The sequence below is a fragment of the Calliopsis andreniformis genome, chromosome 10, assembly GCF_051401765.1.
Source record: "Calliopsis andreniformis isolate RMS-2024a chromosome 10, iyCalAndr_principal, whole genome shotgun sequence".
NCBI lineage: Eukaryota > Metazoa > Arthropoda > Insecta > Hymenoptera > Andrenidae > Calliopsis > Calliopsis andreniformis.
In genome coordinates this window covers 9,104,943-9,128,222 of record NC_135071.1, presented here as the reverse complement: position 1 = coordinate 9,128,222, position 23,280 = coordinate 9,104,943, and the positions used below count along the sequence as shown (strand labels likewise).

Sequence of the window (23,280 nt, the reverse complement as noted above, 5' to 3'; positions counted from 1 at the left end):
TTTACACCCTTATTATTACAGTCGTTTGCGATTAATAAAATTCTGAGATTTTCATATGCACCACTTTTATCGTTCGATAATCATTATAGCTCGCGAAATTTCTCTCGGTTGGTCCACCAATCTGATTAATTTACACATTTAATGCATCACAAAGTACGAACATTACGTACATGTGATTTTGCAATCACTTTCAATTTCTTGTGTTGTAACATAATTTGCTCCATCTGCCATTAATTGAGTATAGGGAAATGGAAAAGTAATCCCAGACATAAACCTAATTAACTGACATTGGTAATTAGAAGTTTTTAAGTAACTCTTACGTTCAGGTTTTAAAGTATAGACATGTTTGGCAAAGTTAGTGTTTACCTTCTGTGAAATTTCAAATGCTTTTTTACAGACTTAGAAGGAAAACAAGGACGCAATCTTCTGCATACAGATAAAGAAAACTAAATATAAATATTTGTTTCCCTTCTGTGTTTGACAAAGTGAAATTAGAATTCTTTATCCGAATGAAAACTAGATATTTTATGGTTTATCGACTGAAGGAAAGTTTCTTTGGGGAAAGTAAGTGTACTCAGCAAATGATGACTACACGAATTCCATTAGATTTTTGAATTTTTACAAATTAGATTCGTAACGTGTAAGAATAGTGAACTTTGTGGATTCCCTATGATATACATTCGTAACTTCAAAATGATTATAGCTTGAAGATTGACATACAAGTACGACTTTATTGAAAGCTACTACACAGACTTATTTACATATGCTGGTGAACAGTAACTAGGTTAAGTGAAAGTGAATAAAGTAAGAATCGGTATAAAAACAATATAAAAGCGAATAGTGAGGTAGACTTGAACTGAAGGACAGAGAAAAACTATGAAATGAGTAGATTATTATTCTTCAAAATCTTGGTACAGTTGAACCGATTTCATTTGGTTAGTCTACTTATTGAGGACTATTTTTAGTGTTTCTCCTTTGAAAAAGCGTTTTAAAGATGTTACATAAATATTTTTTACGTATAGCAAAGCTTCTTACTAGTAGATCTTAAGTTCTCCAAAGTAATATTCGTTTAAATTGCTGTTAATATTAATGTTTCCTTATTTTGTAATCTTACCTTCGACATTGAAACCATTTACCACAACATTTCCATCCCTGTAATTTAAGCTGTCAAACATCCGGCGTGTGTTTATTAAAATTGCAATAATTTCCTCTGCATTGTTGCACAGTGTAAAAATGTTTTGCAGATGAGTCACCGATTTTATCGTGTCAACAGCGCTAATATTTGCTTTATTGGAGGACCTTACGCAATCATATTCTCGTATCAACATTCATAATTTTATTACAAAACGATGTAAGATATAATTAATTCTTGAAATGAATAGAAGCGAAGGATTTTGTTCGTGACACAGAGTAATATTATAGAAACAATAAAAATTAAAATACAAAATAAGAAAAAACAGTACATTTTGGAATCCAAGAGACATCTACTGATTATAATACAATGTGGACTTATGTCAAGAAATATCTAGAGAATTTCGGAAAATCAGATGTACTCAGTGCTTACTCTATTGCCAAACAATAGCGACTCTAAACTATCAGGCTCAAAGAAAATTTAGAAATCTGTATATATTTAAAGTATCAATTCTGTTGGGAAAAGATGACCTTTGCCCTTAATGACTAATAATGAAAAAGTTACGAATTTGGACTTTGAAAACAGTCAGCGGAGCGATGCCATGTTTTCTAAGTAAACACGCTTATCCTAACCGCTTGGTTATCTAACAATGTCCTCAAAGCTTGAGAGAACGTTTTTAAACACCCTACACATGCTGTCAGTCCTCCACATCATACAATTCGATCAATTTCTCACGAGTTCATTTCTCACAAAGCCAAGAAAAGGAATGTATTTCACTTTTCAACTGGCAGCTCATTTTCCTTAAAGCACTTTATATGTACATATGGAACACCATCACTGCAATAAAAGGAAGCAATCCTCCGTTGAAATAGCCACATGCATAGCGTGCGAATTATTCGCAGCATTTTCACTAGACATGGTGGTACCGGGAGAAAGCCGTGACATTATTGGCCCAGAATTCGGGGCTCATGACCGCGTGCTAAATTCAGCACTCGCTACGAAGAACCTCTTCGCCGAATGGATCGCGTATAACCAACATAGTCAGTTTTAATCTAAGCGTTACGTTACGCTCGACCGTGGGCGGAGTCATTGGTTAATGTACTGCGAGAAATCTCTGATGGGACAGTCCTCCGACGAAGGGTTTTCCACTAATGCTCTCTGTCCCCTGTAGGTAGCTCGACCCTTGCCGAGATAAAAATATGCTGGTGCTTCCATCGGGAGAATTGACCCTTTCAAGCTCTACCCAGGTACAGTGCTTCCTCGTTGTAAGCTTGTGGTTCACTGACGATGAACTTACGGCGAGCGAACTGTTCTTAGGAACAATTCATGCATTGATGGGTCACTTTTCTGTCACTCTGTAAACCTGGCTTACGCTGAACAATTGAAGCGTTTGATGGAAAATATATTAAAATGTCGTTTCAAGAAAACCGATTGTATTTTTCATTATAGTATAATACCTACTTCATGACAAAAATGCAATTAAAATGATTTTTTTAATTGTAGTAATATGTTCTTCAAACGTTTTGACAATAGAGGTTGATTTAAATATATGTGTTTTTTTATAAGTTTAAAAAAATTAGTTGATATATCCTTTCCTTATTATTATTATATTATTCTATTATATTATTATTATTATTATTTATTATTATTACTTATATTATTATTTATTTTCATCGGTGGCCTCAATTTCAGGTTATAGATCTACCAATGACTTCATAACGAAAGATTATGTTTTCTGATTAGTAGATATCTAATTTTTCAATTGTTCTAATCCAATCCAGTTGATACGCGATTGACCTATGCTCAGAGTTGCAACGATACCGAGGGCGATATTCCGTGTGACGAGCGTGCATGCGACAAACGATCAGATCGCGCTTGACACACGTTCACTACGTTATTTATTCACTGGTTTGCGTGTCGTGAAAAAAGTTCGCGAGCAAGTAGGATTTTGACCCAGAAATTTACGCAATCGTACATTCAACATTCGTTTATCATGAAACGTAGAACGTGTATAATGCTCGATGTTGAATGGGTCGATGTTTTAATTTGAATACGTTTGGTGTCTGTTTTCCATTTCTACTTTTAGAGTACATCGACACAGTTTGATTAGTATAACTTCAAGTAGCTTTTATTATTAATCAAACATTTGTTTAGAGAACATCCATACAAATTTATCTCTGCAAAATGTCATATAGCCATTCGATTGCTCTTGAGATACGATCCCACGTTTGTTCTTTGGAACTTCCACTTCTGACAGATATCATATGTTAGTGATAGTTCAAATGACGCAGAATGCGATAGTTATTTTATAACTAAAATTGCTCAGCGTCTAGTGATTCATAATATGATTCAGATTGTAACCTAATGGCAGGCCATTATGCTAATTGAAACTCGTGACTGTTCAATAAATTTGACTCCATTTCACAAGAACAGTCGTGAGAAAAGGGTTCAATAAATCTGTGAGTCTAACTACCCAATCGACACATGACAGCTTGACAGCATCAATGTGTCGCTCATTTACTGTATTAGTGATATAACTAACAATTTTCTTTTTTCACTTACTAGCATAGAAAAAACGGTTTTTGCATAAAAAAGCGATATCATCCCATTTCTCTAAAAGTCATAATTAGACTGCAGACTTTAATGCAATTTCACATTTTCATAAACACAGTTCAAGACATGGAACTTCAGTCAAAATTTACTTCATCTTTTAAATACTACAATATGCATTCTATTTTTCATATTTTCTGTATTTTTGAATATTATACGCATTCTGTGACTTTTTCCATAAATGCATCAAAATTCGCAGTCTAACCACAATTTTCGAGTTATGTCATTATGATCTTACATACCTTGTTCCTTTCTAGGTCAGATTAGGTTTACAGTGCAATCTTAGTCCCATTCAGAATTAAAAAAGTCTTCTGTAGATAATATACCTTTAGTAAAAAAATTCAATAGCAAACCTCCAAATAAAATTAAGTAATCGATTCCTGTGACTAATTCCTTATCCCGATTGTTCAAAGTAAAACTCTCATTTATGGCATCAGTGCGACACAAAACTGCCTTGACTTATTGCAACGAACAACCTTCGACTCAAAGAAGCCGCGTCTAAACCGTATGTTGCATGGGCAAACTCGCACGTGGTAATCTGTCGTATGTCACTCGATTCCGGTAGGCTGTAGGTCCGGATGTGGGCTTGGAGTGCATCCTCCTGGCCTAGCCGAGGAGGATGTGGCGTGCACAGCAAAAATAGAGCAGACGGCAAAATAAATCAGTGAGACGCAGGGTGTGCGGGAGAATTCGTGTGTTTTGATCGTAAAAGAAGCTCTGAAGAATAGTTGACATCGCATCGATTGAAGATGAGCGATTTTAATTGACACACGAGAGGCTCGATCGGCGTGGAAGAAAATTCTTATCGGCTCGCCAGAAATGCATACCGTACGTGTTTCGTTTAATTCGAATTGTATCTACTCGTGCCAAGAGTGCTTAGAGGTTCGTTCACAGATGTTTGGAGTCTTTTCCTACTCCCTGGCGATTGTATAATCATGAAAAATTGGAACATATAGGTAATATGAAACTTTAGCGATAATAATACTAGCTCCTAGAATTGCAAATGGTTAGTATACTGAGCATATATATTTTACACTTTATCTAATGTGTATGTCATTTGTATCTAATTAAATAATTATATTTTATCAAAGTACGAGCAGTTAGTAATGAGAGGGAAAATATTGCATTAACTCTTTAAAGCATGGTAAAGTTCAGAGTGTCCCACCTTTTTAATACCTAAATATGATAATGGTATTCTTTTTATACCGCCTAGAAAAATGAAAATTACTTGAAGCAGAACAATTCCCTAACAATTAAAATAAACCTACTTTATTAAATTTTATAAGAATCAAATTTCTGTGCAACGTGGGCCTTTTTATTTTTTTAAATTCCGCATTTCACAGAGTTAAAGAATGTTACGACATAGGCAAGTATAACTGTTAATTAATTACATAATTCTTGTTTCCAATATTAAAGCCTCTTGATAAAGAACAAATGAACTATTCAGTACAGTCTTATATTAGCATAAACAACTGGAATTTCCATTGAAACACATACACAGTTCTATTCTTTACCAGAATACATTAAGTCAAGAAAGAAGCTAGGAAGATTCCATAGCTCTATGGTATGGAAATTAGATATGTACTGAATGTAGACATAGTACAGACAGGTACAATTGTTTAAGAGTACAGTGAACATTTTAGACTTACATATCTTCAAAATTTAGACGTACGAATTTAAGAATCCTTGGTGATTAAACCCATGAGTCACTGTATCATCAGTTAAGTTATTTTAATTCAAGCTCTTATACAAAAATAATAAAAATGACGTTGGAAAAGGTGACGCGTGCTGATTATTTGGTTATATATTTTTCAAACAAAGCATGCACTGTAGACAGTTTCCTTGATATTAACGTATTTGTTGATAAGCTTGAAACTGTCCTACATGGTACAGCCAACTTGAACAACTCTCTCTCTCTCTCTTTCTTACTCAATGGCACTTGTGTAAGAAAGAGATAGAGTATCGACGTGGTCAGATTCGTCTGAGCTGAGTGTATATAACATCAATTAATGTTGTATTTCAAAACAAGGAAAATTTGAAAGGACCTCAGCTTCACTTGAAGCTTGAAAGGATATTTCAAGTCAAATAAAACTATCAATTCAAGTCAAATAAACTCAAATCACTTGCATTTAAGCCGTCTTGAATTCAAATAACTTGACTAATCTGAATAAGGCTTAACAGAAGACTGGTCATCCAATAAATAATTACTTCGATATTTTGAAATACAAATATGCCCGCAAGATATTCTTTCCCAATCTTCTCAGAATTATATAATGATTAGTCTACGAATCCGGTTTGTTGTGATACACACAGACAGAATGAGTCACTAGACACCACGGTTAAACCATGATCTTCTCTCAGCCACTTTCACTTTTCAAGTAACGCCTTAACAAAAATTGTATTTCGTTTCGCCGTAAATTAAAATTGTCATTTATTTAAATTCTGCATTAAAGCGTAACGAATCCCATGTACAAAAGGAAAGATCTCCATCATAAAATCGTCGAATGCATTGTACTCAAGAAACTGAAATGTGCAAGATGCATAGGCACATAATGGGCACATGCAAAAGGGTAAAAGCATGAAATGTAGTTGTAAAACCAGTTCGTCACTTTTCTCTTACTTCCATTGACGTCAGGGCTTCCAGTGTCTTTGGATGCACACGATGCATTCGGCTGCATCATTTGTATTTTTATCTCTCACGTAATATATACTTGCGTCGGATATCACGGAAGTCTTCATGCAGGATAAAGAAGGCTGGCCATTTACGTGTCTGGGAATATTCTCAAGGAATTCAAACATTTTGAATTAAAGTTCTAACAATAAGTAAAAAACCCAGTGGAAACTTCTCGATGTTTGAATTTAAATTTTATTACATAAAATCGAAAAAAGAGTCGAGAATTTATTACATCATTTTATACGTAATGAAATGAATACGTCCTATTATTTTTTGTCACACTTCTGTCGAATAGTACATTCTACCACTATTTCCTACCTATTGCACAATATTTGAAGTTCTTTTGCGAAGGACTCTTAATTTTGTAAATCTTTCAGATGGACTTTCAGAATAGGACTTTTAATAACCTATTCCCCAGAGAAGACTTCCATATTTTCCAAAATAATGAGTACACTCAAACACTATATGGATCACTGTGATCAACCACGTGCGTCTGCTGTAAACAAAGTGTGACTCTCCGTTGGTCGCAAATTTATTCATGCCTTCTCAAAGCAGCGTTCCGCTGAACTGCATCTGGTGTGTAGAAAACGACCTTATTGTGAAAGTCAGCACAATGGAGCTTTCGTGCAAGCGATGGACGGACGTGTATGAAATTTCTCAGCGTGATGAACGAGAGAGAACGGACACGATCGGGGCTAAAATACGCGCGAACTCTTCGGTTCGTGGATCTTAGGATAAATTAAAAGCATTTTATGGACAGTTGCTGAAAAACCCTTTCCACCATCTCCGCCTTCTCTCTTTCACTCCGACTGGTAAAAACAGTGTCCGCGAAGTTCCGTTATGCTGTACATAATCATGAGAGAGTCCAGCCTAGACACATAGAAACGTGTTTGCGTGGGTTTGCACACAATATCCGTGACCGTGTGGCTAATGCAATCGATACAGAATAACGTCTGTTGAAAGAGCTTCCAAGAAGCGAGAGGTTTTCAGACAGAGCAAGGGAACGTTATGCTAGTGGGATGAATTTATGTAATATTGTAATGGCCATGTAATGACTTGTAAGGTACACCCCGCGTTATAACAGCAGATGTATCTGTGACTCTCGATCAAAGTGACGTAGGTCATATTTTAAAAAAATTAGAATTAAGGCCGTAAGTGACATCCAGAACATAGAACTTATTTTTTGAGAAAGAAAAAATGGTATTACAAAAACTTTTTCACTTAAAAGTAAGAGTTCGAGAAGACGCAAGTCTATAAGACGTGGAATTGAAAATGTTAACCCCTTAAGTGTTGTGGTTCATCACTGAAAATGTATTCTAAGAAGTAGGACGAGTTTTTCATCACTAGTGTATGGAGGGTATTTCATATATCTTGTACAACTTAATATCTTCGTTATTTTTGCTGGTACAAAAAATATATCAGAGCAAGATTGTGTGGTTTAAAACAACGATCAAAAAACCCAAGAATCATAATATTTTATGAATTTTGGTTTTTTTCTTTCAAAGTCATTTTTTCCGGGTTTTGAAAAGCGTCGACATTTTTTGCACATTGACTGTGTTTTTTATAATATAGTATTGCGATGCATATCAAAATTCCATTCCATGACCTACAACAATCTAAACACTATCTTCAAGTGACCATGAATGAAAAAATCACGCTAATTAAAAGGCGATCAGAAAATTCAATATTTTCAATTGAATACTCCCATTCGTGTGCAAAATTTGTTTATTCTATAACTGTAATCTAAAACTCACTTTATCCGAAAATGCCTTGAAGTTAATGGAAATCATATTGAATATTTATAGTCTTGATGTGCGCTGTAAAAACACGTTAACACGTTCTAAAACACGTTCTAAAAAACACGTTAAATTATCCATTAGATAGGAAAAAGATTGTTAAGTCTGTAATCGATCTTCAGACCGACAATATTGTCAGTCACAGATTGTCAGTAGGTGTGCGCTTAATTTTGATTGTAACCTATAAAGGTTATTATGAAGTTTTTGTTATCACCTAAAATTAATAACGACAGCACTAATAAAGATTGATGCTTGTTTTAATTAATTGTTAAAAATTTGTCTTTATGCGTTTGAAGAGTTGCACAGCTGAAGCTATGTTTATGTAAACTTTAATTACGCAAAGTTAGAAGTTGCGCCATCGCTTGCACGCCTTGATTGGACAGAGTGGAACGCACATTTCTCACCTAAACAAGCTGGAAAACTGTCCATTTATGCGTGACTCCTTTTCCGATTAATAGTGTCATGGTTTCGCCACGGTTTCTATTTTTCGCTTGAGATCTCGAGTTTGACTAACATTTTTGCACCGCAGATAATCTCAATTTTTTTCTAACCTCTTCATCTTAATTAAACGTGAATGGTCGAAACACATCTTACAACGTATCTGATAGAGAAATCGTGAAATTCTGATAAAAATAACGAGAAACACTAAAGAACTTTTTAACGAAAAACTATAAGTAAATGAAAATTTTAACGAACTTGATTATATATTTTCAATTTATTCTGGAAATTTACAAACAGTAATTTTTGAAATTTTAATTAACTACATGACTTTTTGCTCTAAACTCCTTTTCAATAAACCTTCTCTTTCTTCTTCTTCTCAGCCTGTCGTTTTCTTTGTTAGGTAGTTATAGTTTTTAAGGTAGTTCAGAGATAGTTCTTAGCTAACTATGCTAGTAAAATGAGAGTTTGTTACTAGAAGATGTATATAAAAGTGGTATGGTACTATGTATATTATAGTAATAATTTTTAATATTATTTAGATTTATTGAAAAAAGTTAAATTTTAATATAATAACTACAATACGAAAAGAAGATATTCAGTTAACTAGTGTTTAGATATAATTGACTATATAGCTTCATTACAATCGACAGAACAATTTTTACACAAATCTCTTTTTTCATTATCTTTTTTCATAATTTCGTGCCCATTTTGGCAAGGTTCTTGAATATAATTATCCTGTTTCAGACAAAAAATAGCCGAGAAGCAGTCTTCTTTCAATTCCTCCATATGCCACAATGTTAAAATGCGTCAACTTTTATTAATGATTTTTCAATAACTATGCAGTAAATATTTGTCATATATTTTACAAGGGTTTTTTGTAGTCCAAATTAGTTTTGCTCAAAACTGGAAGTCTTGAATTATGACATTTAGCTAAGAATTACCCTAACCAATTTCAGTATAAAATAATGTTTCTGTAATTGCTGATACTAACACATCTATAGAAAATAAAGTGTTGCGTTCTTGTGTTAATAAGTAATAAGAGTCTCGAGACATCTGCGCATTGTTTCATTCTCCCCTTTCGTTGGTACTTGCGAGCTGACCGTAGGCTTAAAGTGAGAACACATGTGCCTCGCCATATTTCGAGGCACGAAATATCGTCTTCCGCGAAAATGAATTGATTGCATAAAACACAGGATTGCACAAGTTTAGCAGAGACGTATCGAGCATCTGGTAAACAGGAAGACGGATAGCGTACGCAGATCTTATCCGACGATTACTGGTTGGATTCAACTGTTGTCAGGATGTTGCATCGTTAGATTGAATCGTTTCGGAGAAGATTGAGTTTTTCTGGAAGCTTCGTAGATCATTTTTCGCATGCTCTTTGATATTTCTTCTCTATTGCTTTCAGTAAACATCAATGGAAGTTTATGTAACTTCATTCGGTTTAAGTCAAAGTACTCTACGAGTCCCAAAAGAAGTCTTCTAAAAGGCATTGTTTCTAATACAGTCTATGAGCCATCTTTTAAGATCGGAAGAGTATATTAGACATCATTTGAGTTTGGACCTGGTTTTGTTGATCACAGCGAAATTTCAGAAATATTATTAACTATAGCTCATATGTTCTTTAATATTCTATACATGATATATTAATACTAATCTAAAAGGAAAGGAATTTACAGTCGAACCTCGATAACTCAAATCTCAAGGGAAGAGCTAAAATCTTCGAGTTATAGAGATTTCGACTTACCGAAGATTTCGAGTAAGAGAAGTTTAATATACGAAAATTTAACTTAAAAAGGATTTATACTAGATTTAATAGATTGTTGATTATATAACTTAACAGAGGAAAATTCAATTTCAACTTGGACAGTGTTAGTGGCTTAGGTTTCCTCATACAACTCAGTGTGCTCAGTTTACTCAGAAGTTTGCCCAACGTAAACGCGAAGGCAACAATTTAAGACGATGATGGGAATTATGCATTTGATTTATGACAAAAGACCAGTTTGCATCGATATGCATGGATGGAGGTGTAGAGACACAGCATATGTCATCTTATGTTTTCCAGCATTCGTTTGTTTGACAAATTAGGACACATACCTATAAGTTCGAGTTATAGAGATAGTGAACAATAAAAGTTTAACTTATAGAGGTAAACTTCGACTTATAGAGGTTTAATTATTCTAAATTCGAATTATAGAGATAAAAAATGCACCTAAATGTGATAACTAATTCAAGTTAAAGTAAGTTTTATGTCGATTTATAGAGGTTTTCGCAGCGGAGTGGCTGGGAATGAACAAAATTTTTGTCTTATAGAGGTTTTCGAGTTATCGAGATTGTACTATTATCGGATACTTTAAGAGTGAAAAGGTATCCTGATAGAAAAAAAACTATGAAATACAACTTTGGCGCCATAACTTTTTACAGATCACAAGCGTGAAGTTTGTGTAATAAAAGAGACTCATAAAATAAGTTCCAACCACAGGTTTTTATGAAATTTATAACTGTGAAACAAATACATGAATTTAACGGCATCATAAATAGTCTGGGCGAACAATTTTCGTAACGAGTCATTCATGGCAGTGTTTAAAGTTTCAGATAACACTCCTTGTCCCTCATTGTCGCATATATTATTTAGTTGCTCGTGGCTGTTTCTTTAATCACTGTTTCGACAAATTGAATAAATCGTTAGCGTACAATTTATAGAAAAAGCAATTATGGTACACGCGATTGTACACAACCTTGCAATTATAAAAATTGTTATTCAAGCTGTATTCGTGTTTTAATATATTGTATTGGTACATGTATAAAATGTTTAATAAATATAGGTTGATCTAGGATTTCTTAATCTAACTATGCCAAAATATCTCCTAATTAGCTTCTGTTCAAATTTCATAAAACAAGTCGAAAGATTACCAGCAGATTTGTAGCGTAGCTGTGACTAATGACGATCGATAGCATCGAGGAGTGTTCGTCATGCGAAATGCGCGTGACAACAACCTTAACGATTATCCAACTTTTCCATCCTCTTCGCTGTTACTGCTGGATCGTCTAACTTCTATAATTGTTTTTTCCTTTTTTACCAGTTAGTTCACAATTAAAATCTAATTAATAGACACTTCAAACACGGTTATCTGATTCGAAACGAAACTGTCGTTTTCCTGAGGTAAAGTTCGCCGACAGTGACAAGCTGTCCTGTCCACATGGCGAACTTCTATTTTGTCTATAGTTTCTCTGCTTCTTTTTCAAAAGCTCTGCTGATGGGAAAAAATCCCTTTGTTACATAGCAACATGAAGAGAACAATTCTAAAAATACAGTATAAGGTAAAACTAAGAGTGCAAGAGAATGCAATAGAATAAGACAGAAAAATTACGTAAAAAATAACATATAACAGAAATATATAATAAATATAGGAAGTAAATAGAAGATACTAATGCATAATCAAGTAACCTATGGAGTACACAGATCAGTTATCGTGCACAGCAGAGAAAGTAGAATTTTTTAAGCCTGTTGGTTTTCAAAAAAGTTATGTAAATGACAGTATTGATTTATGATTAAGTAAATGACTGTTTAAGTATCTTTATCGAAAAAAGGGCATATTTCTTGTCCTCTATAAGGAAACAGAATTCTACTGAAAATAAAGAAACACAAGCGCTTAACGAAACATGAATGTTGTAACGCGTTAAAAGACGGTTATCTGAAACGTGAATCGAAATTAATTCGCAATAGAAATCGTTAAGTTGGAAATCATACTTTTTAATCTCACCTTCTACTATTCCCTAGAGTACTATTTTATTGTTGCAATTATTGTACCGCTTTCGGCTTACATAAAGCAAAATTCAATTATCTTCGTGTTTCCCAAATTGCCATAGCGAAGACTCTTTAGTCGAGTACTCCAAGGTAAATTAATAGATATTCTGTGTAGCTTGAGAAACTCGTTTCTCTCGTTTGTGTTGTTAAATTCAACGAGAGGAAACGACTCTTGTCTGAAATTCAATAGTAGCGATTTGTTTTTCATAAAGTCTCAGCTTTGACAAACCCAGATCGCTTACCACGGTTTAGGTATTCCACGCGAGACACCACGTACAGTTTATTCAGGAATTCAAGCCTCACCCATGAATCAGCACAGTACAAAACAAATATTGAATTATCCATGGGAGGACAAAGCCCAGAAATGACAAAGCGCACGTGAAGTTTAAGGAGAAAATTATCCTTTCTCAGGACCCAGCTTTAGAAAATACGGTATCAGATATGCTCAAGCTCCAATTCAATCGAAAATTCGTAAAATATACGTCAATGGTATTTTATAAATTTACACAATGTTTTTCAATTGTCAATTACTCAGCAGCGACGTGTACTATAACCTTCCTTCGGCCAAAGGATATCTGTGAGTTATGTAACTCATTAATGGCATGGAAGCGACACCGAGTGTTATATCATTACTTCCTGTCTGTTGACTGCACGCGTTCTCGCGTGAATTGAAAGAAAATGTCGCATTCTTTGATCACGTGCTTCTAATCGGAAATGTGTAACCTAACCAGGGACAAAAAGCGGAAGTGCCTTTAGCGTGAACTGCCAGGACTGCACATTTGCTTTCCTCGGCTCTTCCTGTTATGTGAAATTCTAACGGTCTCCATGGCCTTCCCTAACAAGGAGTCTCCTGGGGTGACGTTAACCCTAATGAAGTTTCAGACATACTTAATAATTTATAAAATATAATGGTGCCTCTTTTGGTGGTCGCTATTTTTCTCGATTAATATCTCTATTATTACCCCACTACTTCTTGGAATAGTTATTATAATTATTATTTTGCCATATCTCAGTCTAGTGTTAACGCTTGACTGGTATAGTATTGGTATTATTACATGATGTGGTAGAATTACTACAATTCCTTTGTCCAGAATGATAAATAATTGTGGATAGAAAATTCATAGCTTTTTTAGTTTATTATTGTGTATGAGTAATTCACTGATATTTTACACAACAATGAACGGAGAAGTACTACAGTGTCTCATATTTTGGAAGTCGAAGACTGTGTTTTCACTGAGAAGCCATATTCAAATCTCAAAAGTAGAAAATAAACAGCTATCGCCAGAATAAAAATTGGACATATAAAAATTACACGCTACTATCTACCAACGAAATGTAAAATCTCACAATGTGAAGCCTGTAATACCATAATCACTGTAAAACACCTCATCATAGATTGCTCTAAATTTTTAGTTAGCTGCCAGAAAAATTGAATAAAGTCAAATTTCAAAGACAATTTTGTCCTCGGTAAAATCTGTAACGCGATATCCTTCCTCCAAGAAACAAAGTTACTTGATTCATTGTCCTAAACTGCAATACAATTCCGTTTTTCTTCCTTTTTTTCTCGTCTTCTTTTTCTTCTTCTTTGTCACTGATCACCAATATAGACAGTTGATGCGACATGAAACTCTAATTAAAAAAAATATTAACAGTAAAGTAAATAGTATAAATGATGTGATCCCACCACATCAATTAAGGATTAAAACTTCAATCCTAGAAATTCATGAAACTCAACTTTCCTCGATTCTGTCGATGCTAAAGTACCATACCCGCGACCACTTAGCATTAATGTCTGTAACCTTTTCCTTGCCTCCGACCCCGAAAAAACATGTACCAGTAGACATGTCTAGCGTGAGCATGCGTTACATAAAGTGGAAATGCTGCATTTATGTATTACGATATTACGTATCTAGATCACGATAGAGTGACGCGCGGCTAAACGAGGTCGCAGTCAATGGCAGAGAGACATAAACCTTTGTGGTATTTATAGTGCGCATTAATAGCCCACATTTATAGCACTTATTAATTCCCGGAATTAGATAAATTATGCAGCAGAATCATGTTTATCTAAGACAACATTTTAGTCGTAATGAGATGCATCGATACAACAGATAATATTGAACGGGCACCATGGAGATCTCGTTAATAGAATGATTCAATATAGGGCTCCTGCTGTGAGAAAATTTTCTGTCCCATAATTGCTGCTACAGCATGTACCATCGTTTGCGGTCAAGTTGCGAGAAAATGACTTCAGGAGCTTTTGTTAAGTAGATATAAACGAACACAAGAAGTCACAAAACTTGTAAAATAAAAATAGGAAAAATCTAAAATTAACCAGATTTTCAAGTAACCTCAAGGCTGTATCTGGACCTTAGAGACAAAGTGTAAAACAAGTAGATTTAATACACTGTGCCTCTGGAGTTCAGAAATGTAAAATGAACAGAACTACAGTTTGGGATTAGATTTGTAGTTTTAAGGCAAAGTAAATTCAAAAAATTCGAGCTACGGTCTTAGTTGAGATCCAGAATACAGAATTTATATTTTTATAAAAGAAGAAGTGGCATTCAAAGAATTTTTCACTTAAAAATAAGAATTTATGAAGACGCAAGTCCATACGACAGTATTGAAATTCAAAACTTTAAAAGCTAAAATCAAACCAAAACATGTGATTTATGTCATTTTGCCTTACAACCATAGAAATACCTCGATATATGATTTTTAGATTTGTACTGTTCATATCACCGAGTCAATTCCAGATCTGCAGAAAAAATGGTTAGCCACAGACACATGTATCACATTTCTATCACTTCGAATTGCAGCCATTCAACCACTGCCTAGAAAATCCTAGAATATTAAATCTACATCCAGTAATATCCTCCACAAGCGCACGTTGTCTCAAAGCCATGCGAACTTTCAACAAGTCCCAGCATCAGATATTACCCAGCAGCGAAAAAGCGAGGCAACAGACAGCATTTACGTAACGAAGGAAGAGAAAAACGTTTCCATTTGCGTCAGTTAGCGCGCCGCAGCATGGAAACCCCTGCATCGAAAAAAACTTCTTTGAAGAAACGAAACGGCAAGCGTTGCTCTCGCGCGAGACCTTGCTCAATCCCTCTTGGTAATTTAGACGGAAACAAGACGATCGAGGTATGGGTGGCGTCGGTAGAGGAGTTTGTCGCAGGCGTTTTGAAAACGACCACGCATCGGCGGGTGCAAAAGTGGAATGGCCCGAGAGACGCCTTCGCTTTCGTTTAATCACCGGCAACGAGGCTGGGAAATAATTTCTCCCGCGAACTCGTACTCCCCTTTTTGCCGAATGAAATTCTCAATGGCTGCCAGGCGACAGTTCCGCGATCCACCCCCAGCATCCCGTGACCGACCGACTACCAGCTATTCTGCTTTTCTTTGTATAATTAGGAGCTCCTGTCGTCGCGACGCAGCGGCGACAGCGGCGGGGTGCACGCCAGATGGAAAGAACCACGACGGAACAGGGATACGCGTGCTGGCTTCGCGGAAGGGAGACGGCGAAGGAAAGAAGGATCGATATGCACCTCACCGTCGCGACCGGATATAGGAAGAGCAGCCTCTCGCGAACACGGGCCAGAGGGGAGCAGGAAGTCTTTGGAAATGGAAAAACTTGGAAAGGCTGTCGCGACGGGGGGACTTCGGGAATATTGCCGGTGTTAGCGCTGGATGCTCGTGAAATCAAATTTCCGACGACGAACAGATTCAACGAGCCACGAAATTGGAATTAGAGTAGCAACGAAACGCATCGATGCCGCGGGACGATATCTTTCGATTCGCTGGAGAGAAAATTGTAACGCTATGTGACCCCGTATGTTTCCATTGTCAGCGGCATCTGATTTGGGAGCTGATATTGCTGGCAGTTTGACTGACAGCTTGGAGAGTTTGATGATGATAGAGAAACTGTAAAATGGAAGTGTCTTCACTTTCTTTTGTAATTGGTGTTTCTTAATCAATTTTTTACAAGGCTAGGTTAATCGCTATTGGAATCGGCAGAAGTTTCAAGATTTTGAAATACTATAATTTGCACTCTATTTTTCATATTTTTGAGATTTTTCACTATTATACGCATTCTGTGACTTGTATATTTCAGCATAAATGCATAAAAATCTGTAATCTAATAATAACCGACATAAATGTCAAGTAAAATTCGATGTTTTTTCAATAGTGTAAGTTGATAATTACGTTCCATAAATTATTCCATTCCTTTGGAGTTCGAAAAGGCAATGATTGTAAGGCAAAATTACCTATAGATCACTTATTTTGGATTTCAAGGCATATATTAGCTTTTAAAGTTTTCAACTTCAATACTGTCATATGGACTTCTGTCTTCTTGATTCCTCATTTCTAAATGAAAAAGTTCTTTTAATATCTTCTCTCCTTTCTCAAAATATAAAGTCTGTATTGTAAATTTTAACTAAGGCCTCAACCTGAATTTTTCAATGTTGTGTGAGATCTGGAACCTAATATCATACTAAAATATTGCTTAGTTTTTAAGAGAATTTTATAAAGAATATGTTTTTCCAATCCTTGAATCATAGTAAACTCTAAAAGTTCACGTTAAATATAATGTTTAAAAAAGACCGTTAATAATTAGATCTGGTGGAATGAGATCTGGAACCTAATATTATACTAAAATATTGCTTAATTTTTAAATGAATTTTATAAAGAATATTTTTTTCCAATCCTTGAATCATAATAAATTCTAAAGCTTCACAGTAAATATAATTGTTAAAAAAGACCGTTAATAAATCAAAAATAATTCTCTTCTGAAGTATTTGTAGAAATTTATTTTAGTATACGATAAATGGTGGCCCCTTAAAAGATAAGGCCCGGTGCTGTAGCCCGCCTAGTCTCCTCCTTAATCCAGGCCTGCATAGGTCGTTCTGCCTTACAGCTACAAACATAATTATTATCTTCAATCTTCTACTATTCCAAGAAATTCCTAGTTAGTCGAATGTTTTAAGTACTCAAACGAGTTTGTAATTTTTTCAAATTATAATTAAAATTGCAGCCTTGCTTTTGTTTGTTCGTTGAAACGGTCGCATGGGTGTAGATAATAGGCGGAATGGGTAAATTGATATCGTTTTTAATGTATTCGCTGTCTGCTGCAGGCTGTTGTACCACGGCTGAGTAACGGCATTATAGATTTGCGGTGCGGCTCTTTCCCACGTCTGTCTCACCGCTTCCGACATGCCGTGTACATACCAGCAATAGTACTCCATCAGAATTCATGGCTATAAGTAGCGTCGTTCATGATATTGCTGTCAGGCGATATTTAAATGCGACAAAAAAATTGCATAGTTGGAATTAGCTCCTAACATTGTTCGACTCATCGAACTCTAAACGTAGAATGTATCGTTGATGATAAGAGTGTTTGTTATCCATTGTAATGCAAATACTTTGCATACAATGTGTGTTCTCATTCGTGTGGTACAGCGATAATCGAGGTCCAATCGTGGGGAGTTGTAAAGAATTGTGCTATAAATTAGAATGATTTCAGCTCTGACGTAATCGATATCTTCTGAAGAATAGGCTGCTTGACCTAACGTCACGCAATGATAATCACGTTTAAGCTCTGTCAACAATCGTAAAGCCACATATTATAGAGTTTAAGTACGTTATCGTTTCCAAAAGTGTAATATTTTTCGACTCAGCACTGCTTTTTATACATCTCTTGCGTGTGTGATAGTCTGTCTCTGTGTCGACAGTGACGGTTCCATGCTCGTTTCGCGATGACAAATTACAGTTATACTGTCTATTTATCAAACAGGTTCGATATGTAAAAAGTAATTTCGAATGCATGTGAGTAACTGTACTTCCTCGTATATTTATTATTGGCCGTGATTATCTATAGAACAGTCCCTTTCACTTAACCGTGAACATGGATCTTAACCGCTTTAATTCTTTCTGCTCAGGTCACGTATTCGGCCGATCTCGCTATTCAGATACCAGGGAATTTGAGCCAGGGAGGCTCGTGGTATCGCTTAGATTACAGCCCCGCAGTTGGTTATCCACTGCCAAACACTACCATCGCTGCCATCGACATAGGTGACGTCATCAAGTTCAGAGACGGTCTTCCTGGCACTCGATACGAGTTCTGGCTGTATTATAGTAACAGTACCCTTCACGATTGGCTCACATGGACCGCCTCCATAACTACAGGTAATGATATAACATTATATAGTTTGACGTAGATTAATGGTATGATCATATTCCCATCGCATCGAGGTTCAATGAGTAATTGTCCTCTTTCGCAGCTGTCCTTCTTAAACTATCCCCAGATAAGCAGATAAATATTCTAGGATGAATGAATTCATGTTCCAGCTCCGGATCCGCCCTCGAACTTAACCATCTCCGTGCGCAATGGAAAGACTGCCGTAGTTTATTGGGCGCCGCCAGCTCAAGGCAATTATTCCGGTTTCCGGTTGAGGGTGCAAAGTTTCAGCGACACCGGAAATCCAAAAACAAGCGTCATCCCTGCGGATGCTGTTCCCTATGTGCTTCGTGATCTCATCCCTGGGGCGACGTACTCGCTTCAACTGTTCACCGTGTTAGACACCAAAGAAAGTGTGGCATATACCAGCAGAAATTTCACCACAAGTGAGTGATTTTATTTCGCTACTCGCTTGACGTAGTATAATTGAATTTATTAGGGTTTGAGTCTACAGTTTGACAAATCTGGTTCCACAAGTCACCTTTTTCAATTACTGATACCCTACGAATTGTTTTAATTGACACTCTGATAGATGTTTTGCTGTAGCAGATACCTCATCTGTGAAAACGTAGAAATAAAACAATTTATAAGTTGTCAAAAAATAACAAAGGTGACTGGCAAAATTAGATTTGTTAAACTGTACTATATATCATACTAAATTTAGAAATAATGAAGTATTTAAATGTTCAGAAACCTTGAACGTCGGTTAAATGTATAGTTCACCAATCGTTTTGCTTTTTCAGAACCCAACACGCCTGGGAAGTTTATTGTGTGGTTCAGGAATGAGACCACTTTATTGGTACTTTGGCAGCCGCCCTATCCACCTGGGATTTATACCCATTATAAAGTTAGTATAGATCCTGCTGATGCCATAGAATCTGTTCTTTATGTGGAAAAGGAAGGCGAACCCCCAGGACCAGCACAGGCTGCTTTCAAGGGTCTCGTTCCTGGTAATTTATTGCTCTACAATTATCATATTACCTTTGCGTTAACCATTTTTGAAATGTCAAAGTTTCATATTTTTATTGTAATTTTCTGCTTCTTTACTTCTATTTCTGATCGTTGCAGGCAGAGCCTATAATATTTCCGTGCAGACAGTATCAGAGGATGAAACTTCAGCCCCCACGACCGCTCAGTATCGAACGGTGCCATTGCGACCCTTGAATGTAACTTTCGATAAGTCTTCAATAACATCGACTTCTTTCCGCGTCTTCTGGAACCCCCCTGAAGGAATGTCCGAATTCGATAAGTATCAGATATCTTTGGGGAGTAATAGAAGGCTTGCTCCAGTTACCAGAAATCGGGACGACGAGACCAAATGGGAATTCAAGGATCTGGAACCTGGGAAATCCTACCAAGTGGTTGTTAAGACAGTTTCAGGCAAAGTTACCAGTTGGCCAGCCAGCGGAGATGTTACTTTAAGTAAATATACTGTATTAGCACAAGTTGAAGTAGACGTTGCAGTAGAAATTACACTTCTGTCAGTCACACGATTTCTTTTAAGTACTTGCCTAATGATTTTGTTCGATAATTTTGCCAGAACCCTTGCGAGTCCGCGATCTTCGTGCTGTTATCGACGAAAAAACTGGAATGGTTGAAGTGTCCTGGCATCCTGAAAACTCCAGCACTCAAGATAGTTATAAATTACAATATCACGAAGTAGAAACAACTATTGGTGGCGACAGTAATACGTTAACAACTGATAAAACCAAAGTGAGTACTATCCTACTCGTTATCATAACAGATTTACAATTTTGATCCTTTTTCCAGGTCACTTTAGAAGCCCTGCTACCAGGCAGAAATTATTCCATAATTGTACAAGCCATTAGCAACAAAGTTGAGTCAAATGAAACCGTTTTATATCAAGTCACGCGTCCTTCGAGTCCCATAATCGAAGATTTAAAGCCCATTGAAAGGGGACTGAATATTTCGTGGAAAAGTGACGTGAATTCGAGGCAAGAGAAATTCGAAGTGACGCACAATAGAAATGACACGGGCGAGAGCGCGACTACACTGACCACGGAATCTCACATCATTTTAGTAGACCTTTACCCTGGCGCAGCGTACGAAGTCAAAGTGTTCGCCATTAGCCACGGTCTAAGGAGCGAGCCACACGACTATTTTCAAGCTGTTTGTGAGTAGCCTGAATATTCTAACAATAACAGTGATCACAGCAATCGCAAACTTGGAATAGCCTAATTGACATAATGATCTAATTTTAGTGCCTTATCCGCCAAAGAACTTGAGTATTGAGAGGGTAACAAGCAACACTGTCGTTGTTCACTGGGGCGCGCCAACGGATTCGTTGTTTTCTGAATTTTCAATTAGATATCGAACAGAAGATGACCCAAGGTGGGTAAAATTGCCAAGCGTCCGAGAAACAGAAGCAGAAGTCGCGGATATGACGCCAGGAGAAAAATATACGATTCAAGTGAACACTGTCAGCTACGGAGTCGAAAGCCTTTACCCGCTGCAAGTGAATCATACAGTTCGTACGTAGACAACGAATGTTCCATAGATAAATACTTTTAAGTACTTTTATCTATCCTCGCGAATGTTTTTAGGTCCAAATCCAGTACTGAACATTACTCCAATTGTTGACTCGACGAACGTGACACTAGAATGGCCAAGACCAGAAGGTAGAATCGAAACTTATGTGATAAGGTGGTGGTCAGTCGAAAATCCTGAGGATGTGAGATCGAAAAATGTTACGGAAAGCAATGACGTATCTACCATCGTTTTCGAGGAGAACGCCGTGCAAAAGGTTCTCGTAGGCGATCTAATGCCTGGTGTTCAATACTCCTTCACAATCTATACATTGTCCTATGGTTTGGTCAGTGATGTCACCAATCTAACAACTAGAACAAGTAAGAGTCACAAGCATAGTAAAAATCTACGTTTTCCTTTTTCATTCAATTGCCCAATTGTTTCATTAACGAATTATGGCTGAGCATGAGTCTAACACTTACCAAAGGTTTCAACAATCAATAGTTTCACGAATGTCTCATCACTAATAGTGTGTTATCTGTTTTGCCTAACTTTTGCGCACATGAGAATTAATTCTGTGTTGTAAAATAACGCGTATCTTAATATTATGGAGATTAAGCAAGGTAACAGAATAAGTTGATGGAATGAGAGGAGATATTCTTTCCTCGTTAACTTTGTTTAAATTTAACTTTCATCTCAATTTGCTTGCTCCTCTATTTACGGTTCAGACTAGACCAAAAAAGAAGGGACTGTAGAGAATCGGTTTAGATAGGGAGAACGGTAACTAAATTTACTTAAAGAAAATCACGACCCAACAAACACGCGTCTGTCAAATTCAGTGCCGCTGATTCAATCGGAAGTCGTTGTGGTGGTCGATCAAGATCAGCCGGATTCCTTGACGTTGAGGTATACGCGGACACCCATCCAGACGTCGAGGTTCGATTTGTATCGGTTCCGGATTAGCGATGAAAGCAATACGACGAAAGAACGACTGGTCGACGACACCGATACTAAGGTGACGTTCACTGGCCTTACGCCTGGTAAACTCTACAACGTGACTGTTTGGACTGTCAGCGATAACGTGGAGAGCAGACCTTTGCTTAGACAGGATCGACTTTGTGAGTATTCTGAGCAGAAAGATTTTAATACAGGAAATGTGTCGTGTAAAATGACGGATGTGTTACACCCAGCACAATTTGCAAGTAATGTCTTTCACATCAAAGGGAGAAATAGCAGTAATGGAAAATGGATACTTTAAGTCACCATTGTAAATTTTTATATTCTCACGGCTTGTGTTGATGTTGAAGCGTACATTGAGACAGTACGTATGTGTGTGAAATCCCACTTAAGAACGTGGTATTTCATTGTATAAAATTAAGCTTGCAGCTTGTGGTGTTCGAGATCATTTATTGAAACGTAATTAACAAACAAAATCTGAAAGATATTGAAGAGTCTTTCTAGTAGAATTGTATTAATTGTCGTCCAAGTTATTATTAATTGATATTGTATTAGTCTTTATGAATTTATGAAAATTTTGAAATTCTAGTTTACTAATATCCACTTTCATGTATATAAAGAAATAAATCTTGTTCTTCTATAAAAGTATGTAGAATATATATGTTAAGTAGGATTCACCGTAACATTTAATTTCAGATCCCGAGCCAATTACAGCTATTCAGGCACTAGATATCAATGACACTAGAATTACATTAACTTGGGACATTCCACGAGGACAGTACGATGCCTTCGAAGTGCAGTATATAAACACAGAAGGAAATTTAATTCAAAACATTACTTCGATCAACTCGATAACCATATCTGACTTGAAACCACACAGAAATTACACCTTCACGCTGGTAGTGCGCTCTGGCACTGCATCTTCTTACCTTCGAGTGTCAAATCCACTAAGTGCTAGCTTTACTACAAGCGAATCCTATCCTGGCAGAGTAGAGAAGTTCCATCCTACGGATATTCAGCCAAGTGACATCAGTTTCGAGTGGTCACTACCCAGCCAAGAACAAAATGGCATCATCAGGAAGTATACCATTACGTATGGATTAGAAGTAAGTCTGAGTTCATTTTTCTCGCTAA

At 36.3% G+C, this 23,280-nt stretch overlaps 1 protein-coding gene across 1 annotated transcript in view; it reads left to right on the top strand.

The window, feature by feature from the left end:
* The window catches only part of Ptp10d (Protein tyrosine phosphatase 10D), a 39,389-nt gene that overhangs the window by 3,927 nt on the left and 12,182 nt on the right, over positions 1-23,280 (top strand). The window contains exons 2-11 of the mRNA XM_076386526.1: positions 18,404-18,650; positions 18,813-19,088; positions 19,446-19,652; positions 19,771-20,124; positions 20,243-20,415; positions 20,473-20,836; positions 20,925-21,194; positions 21,267-21,569; positions 22,029-22,307; positions 22,843-23,252. Coding sequence (XP_076242641.1) covers positions 18,404-18,650; positions 18,813-19,088; positions 19,446-19,652; positions 19,771-20,124; positions 20,243-20,415; positions 20,473-20,836; positions 20,925-21,194; positions 21,267-21,569; positions 22,029-22,307; positions 22,843-23,252 — 2,883 coding nt within the window. The remainder of the gene's footprint in view (positions 1-18,403; positions 18,651-18,812; positions 19,089-19,445; positions 19,653-19,770; positions 20,125-20,242; positions 20,416-20,472; positions 20,837-20,924; positions 21,195-21,266; positions 21,570-22,028; positions 22,308-22,842; positions 23,253-23,280) is intronic.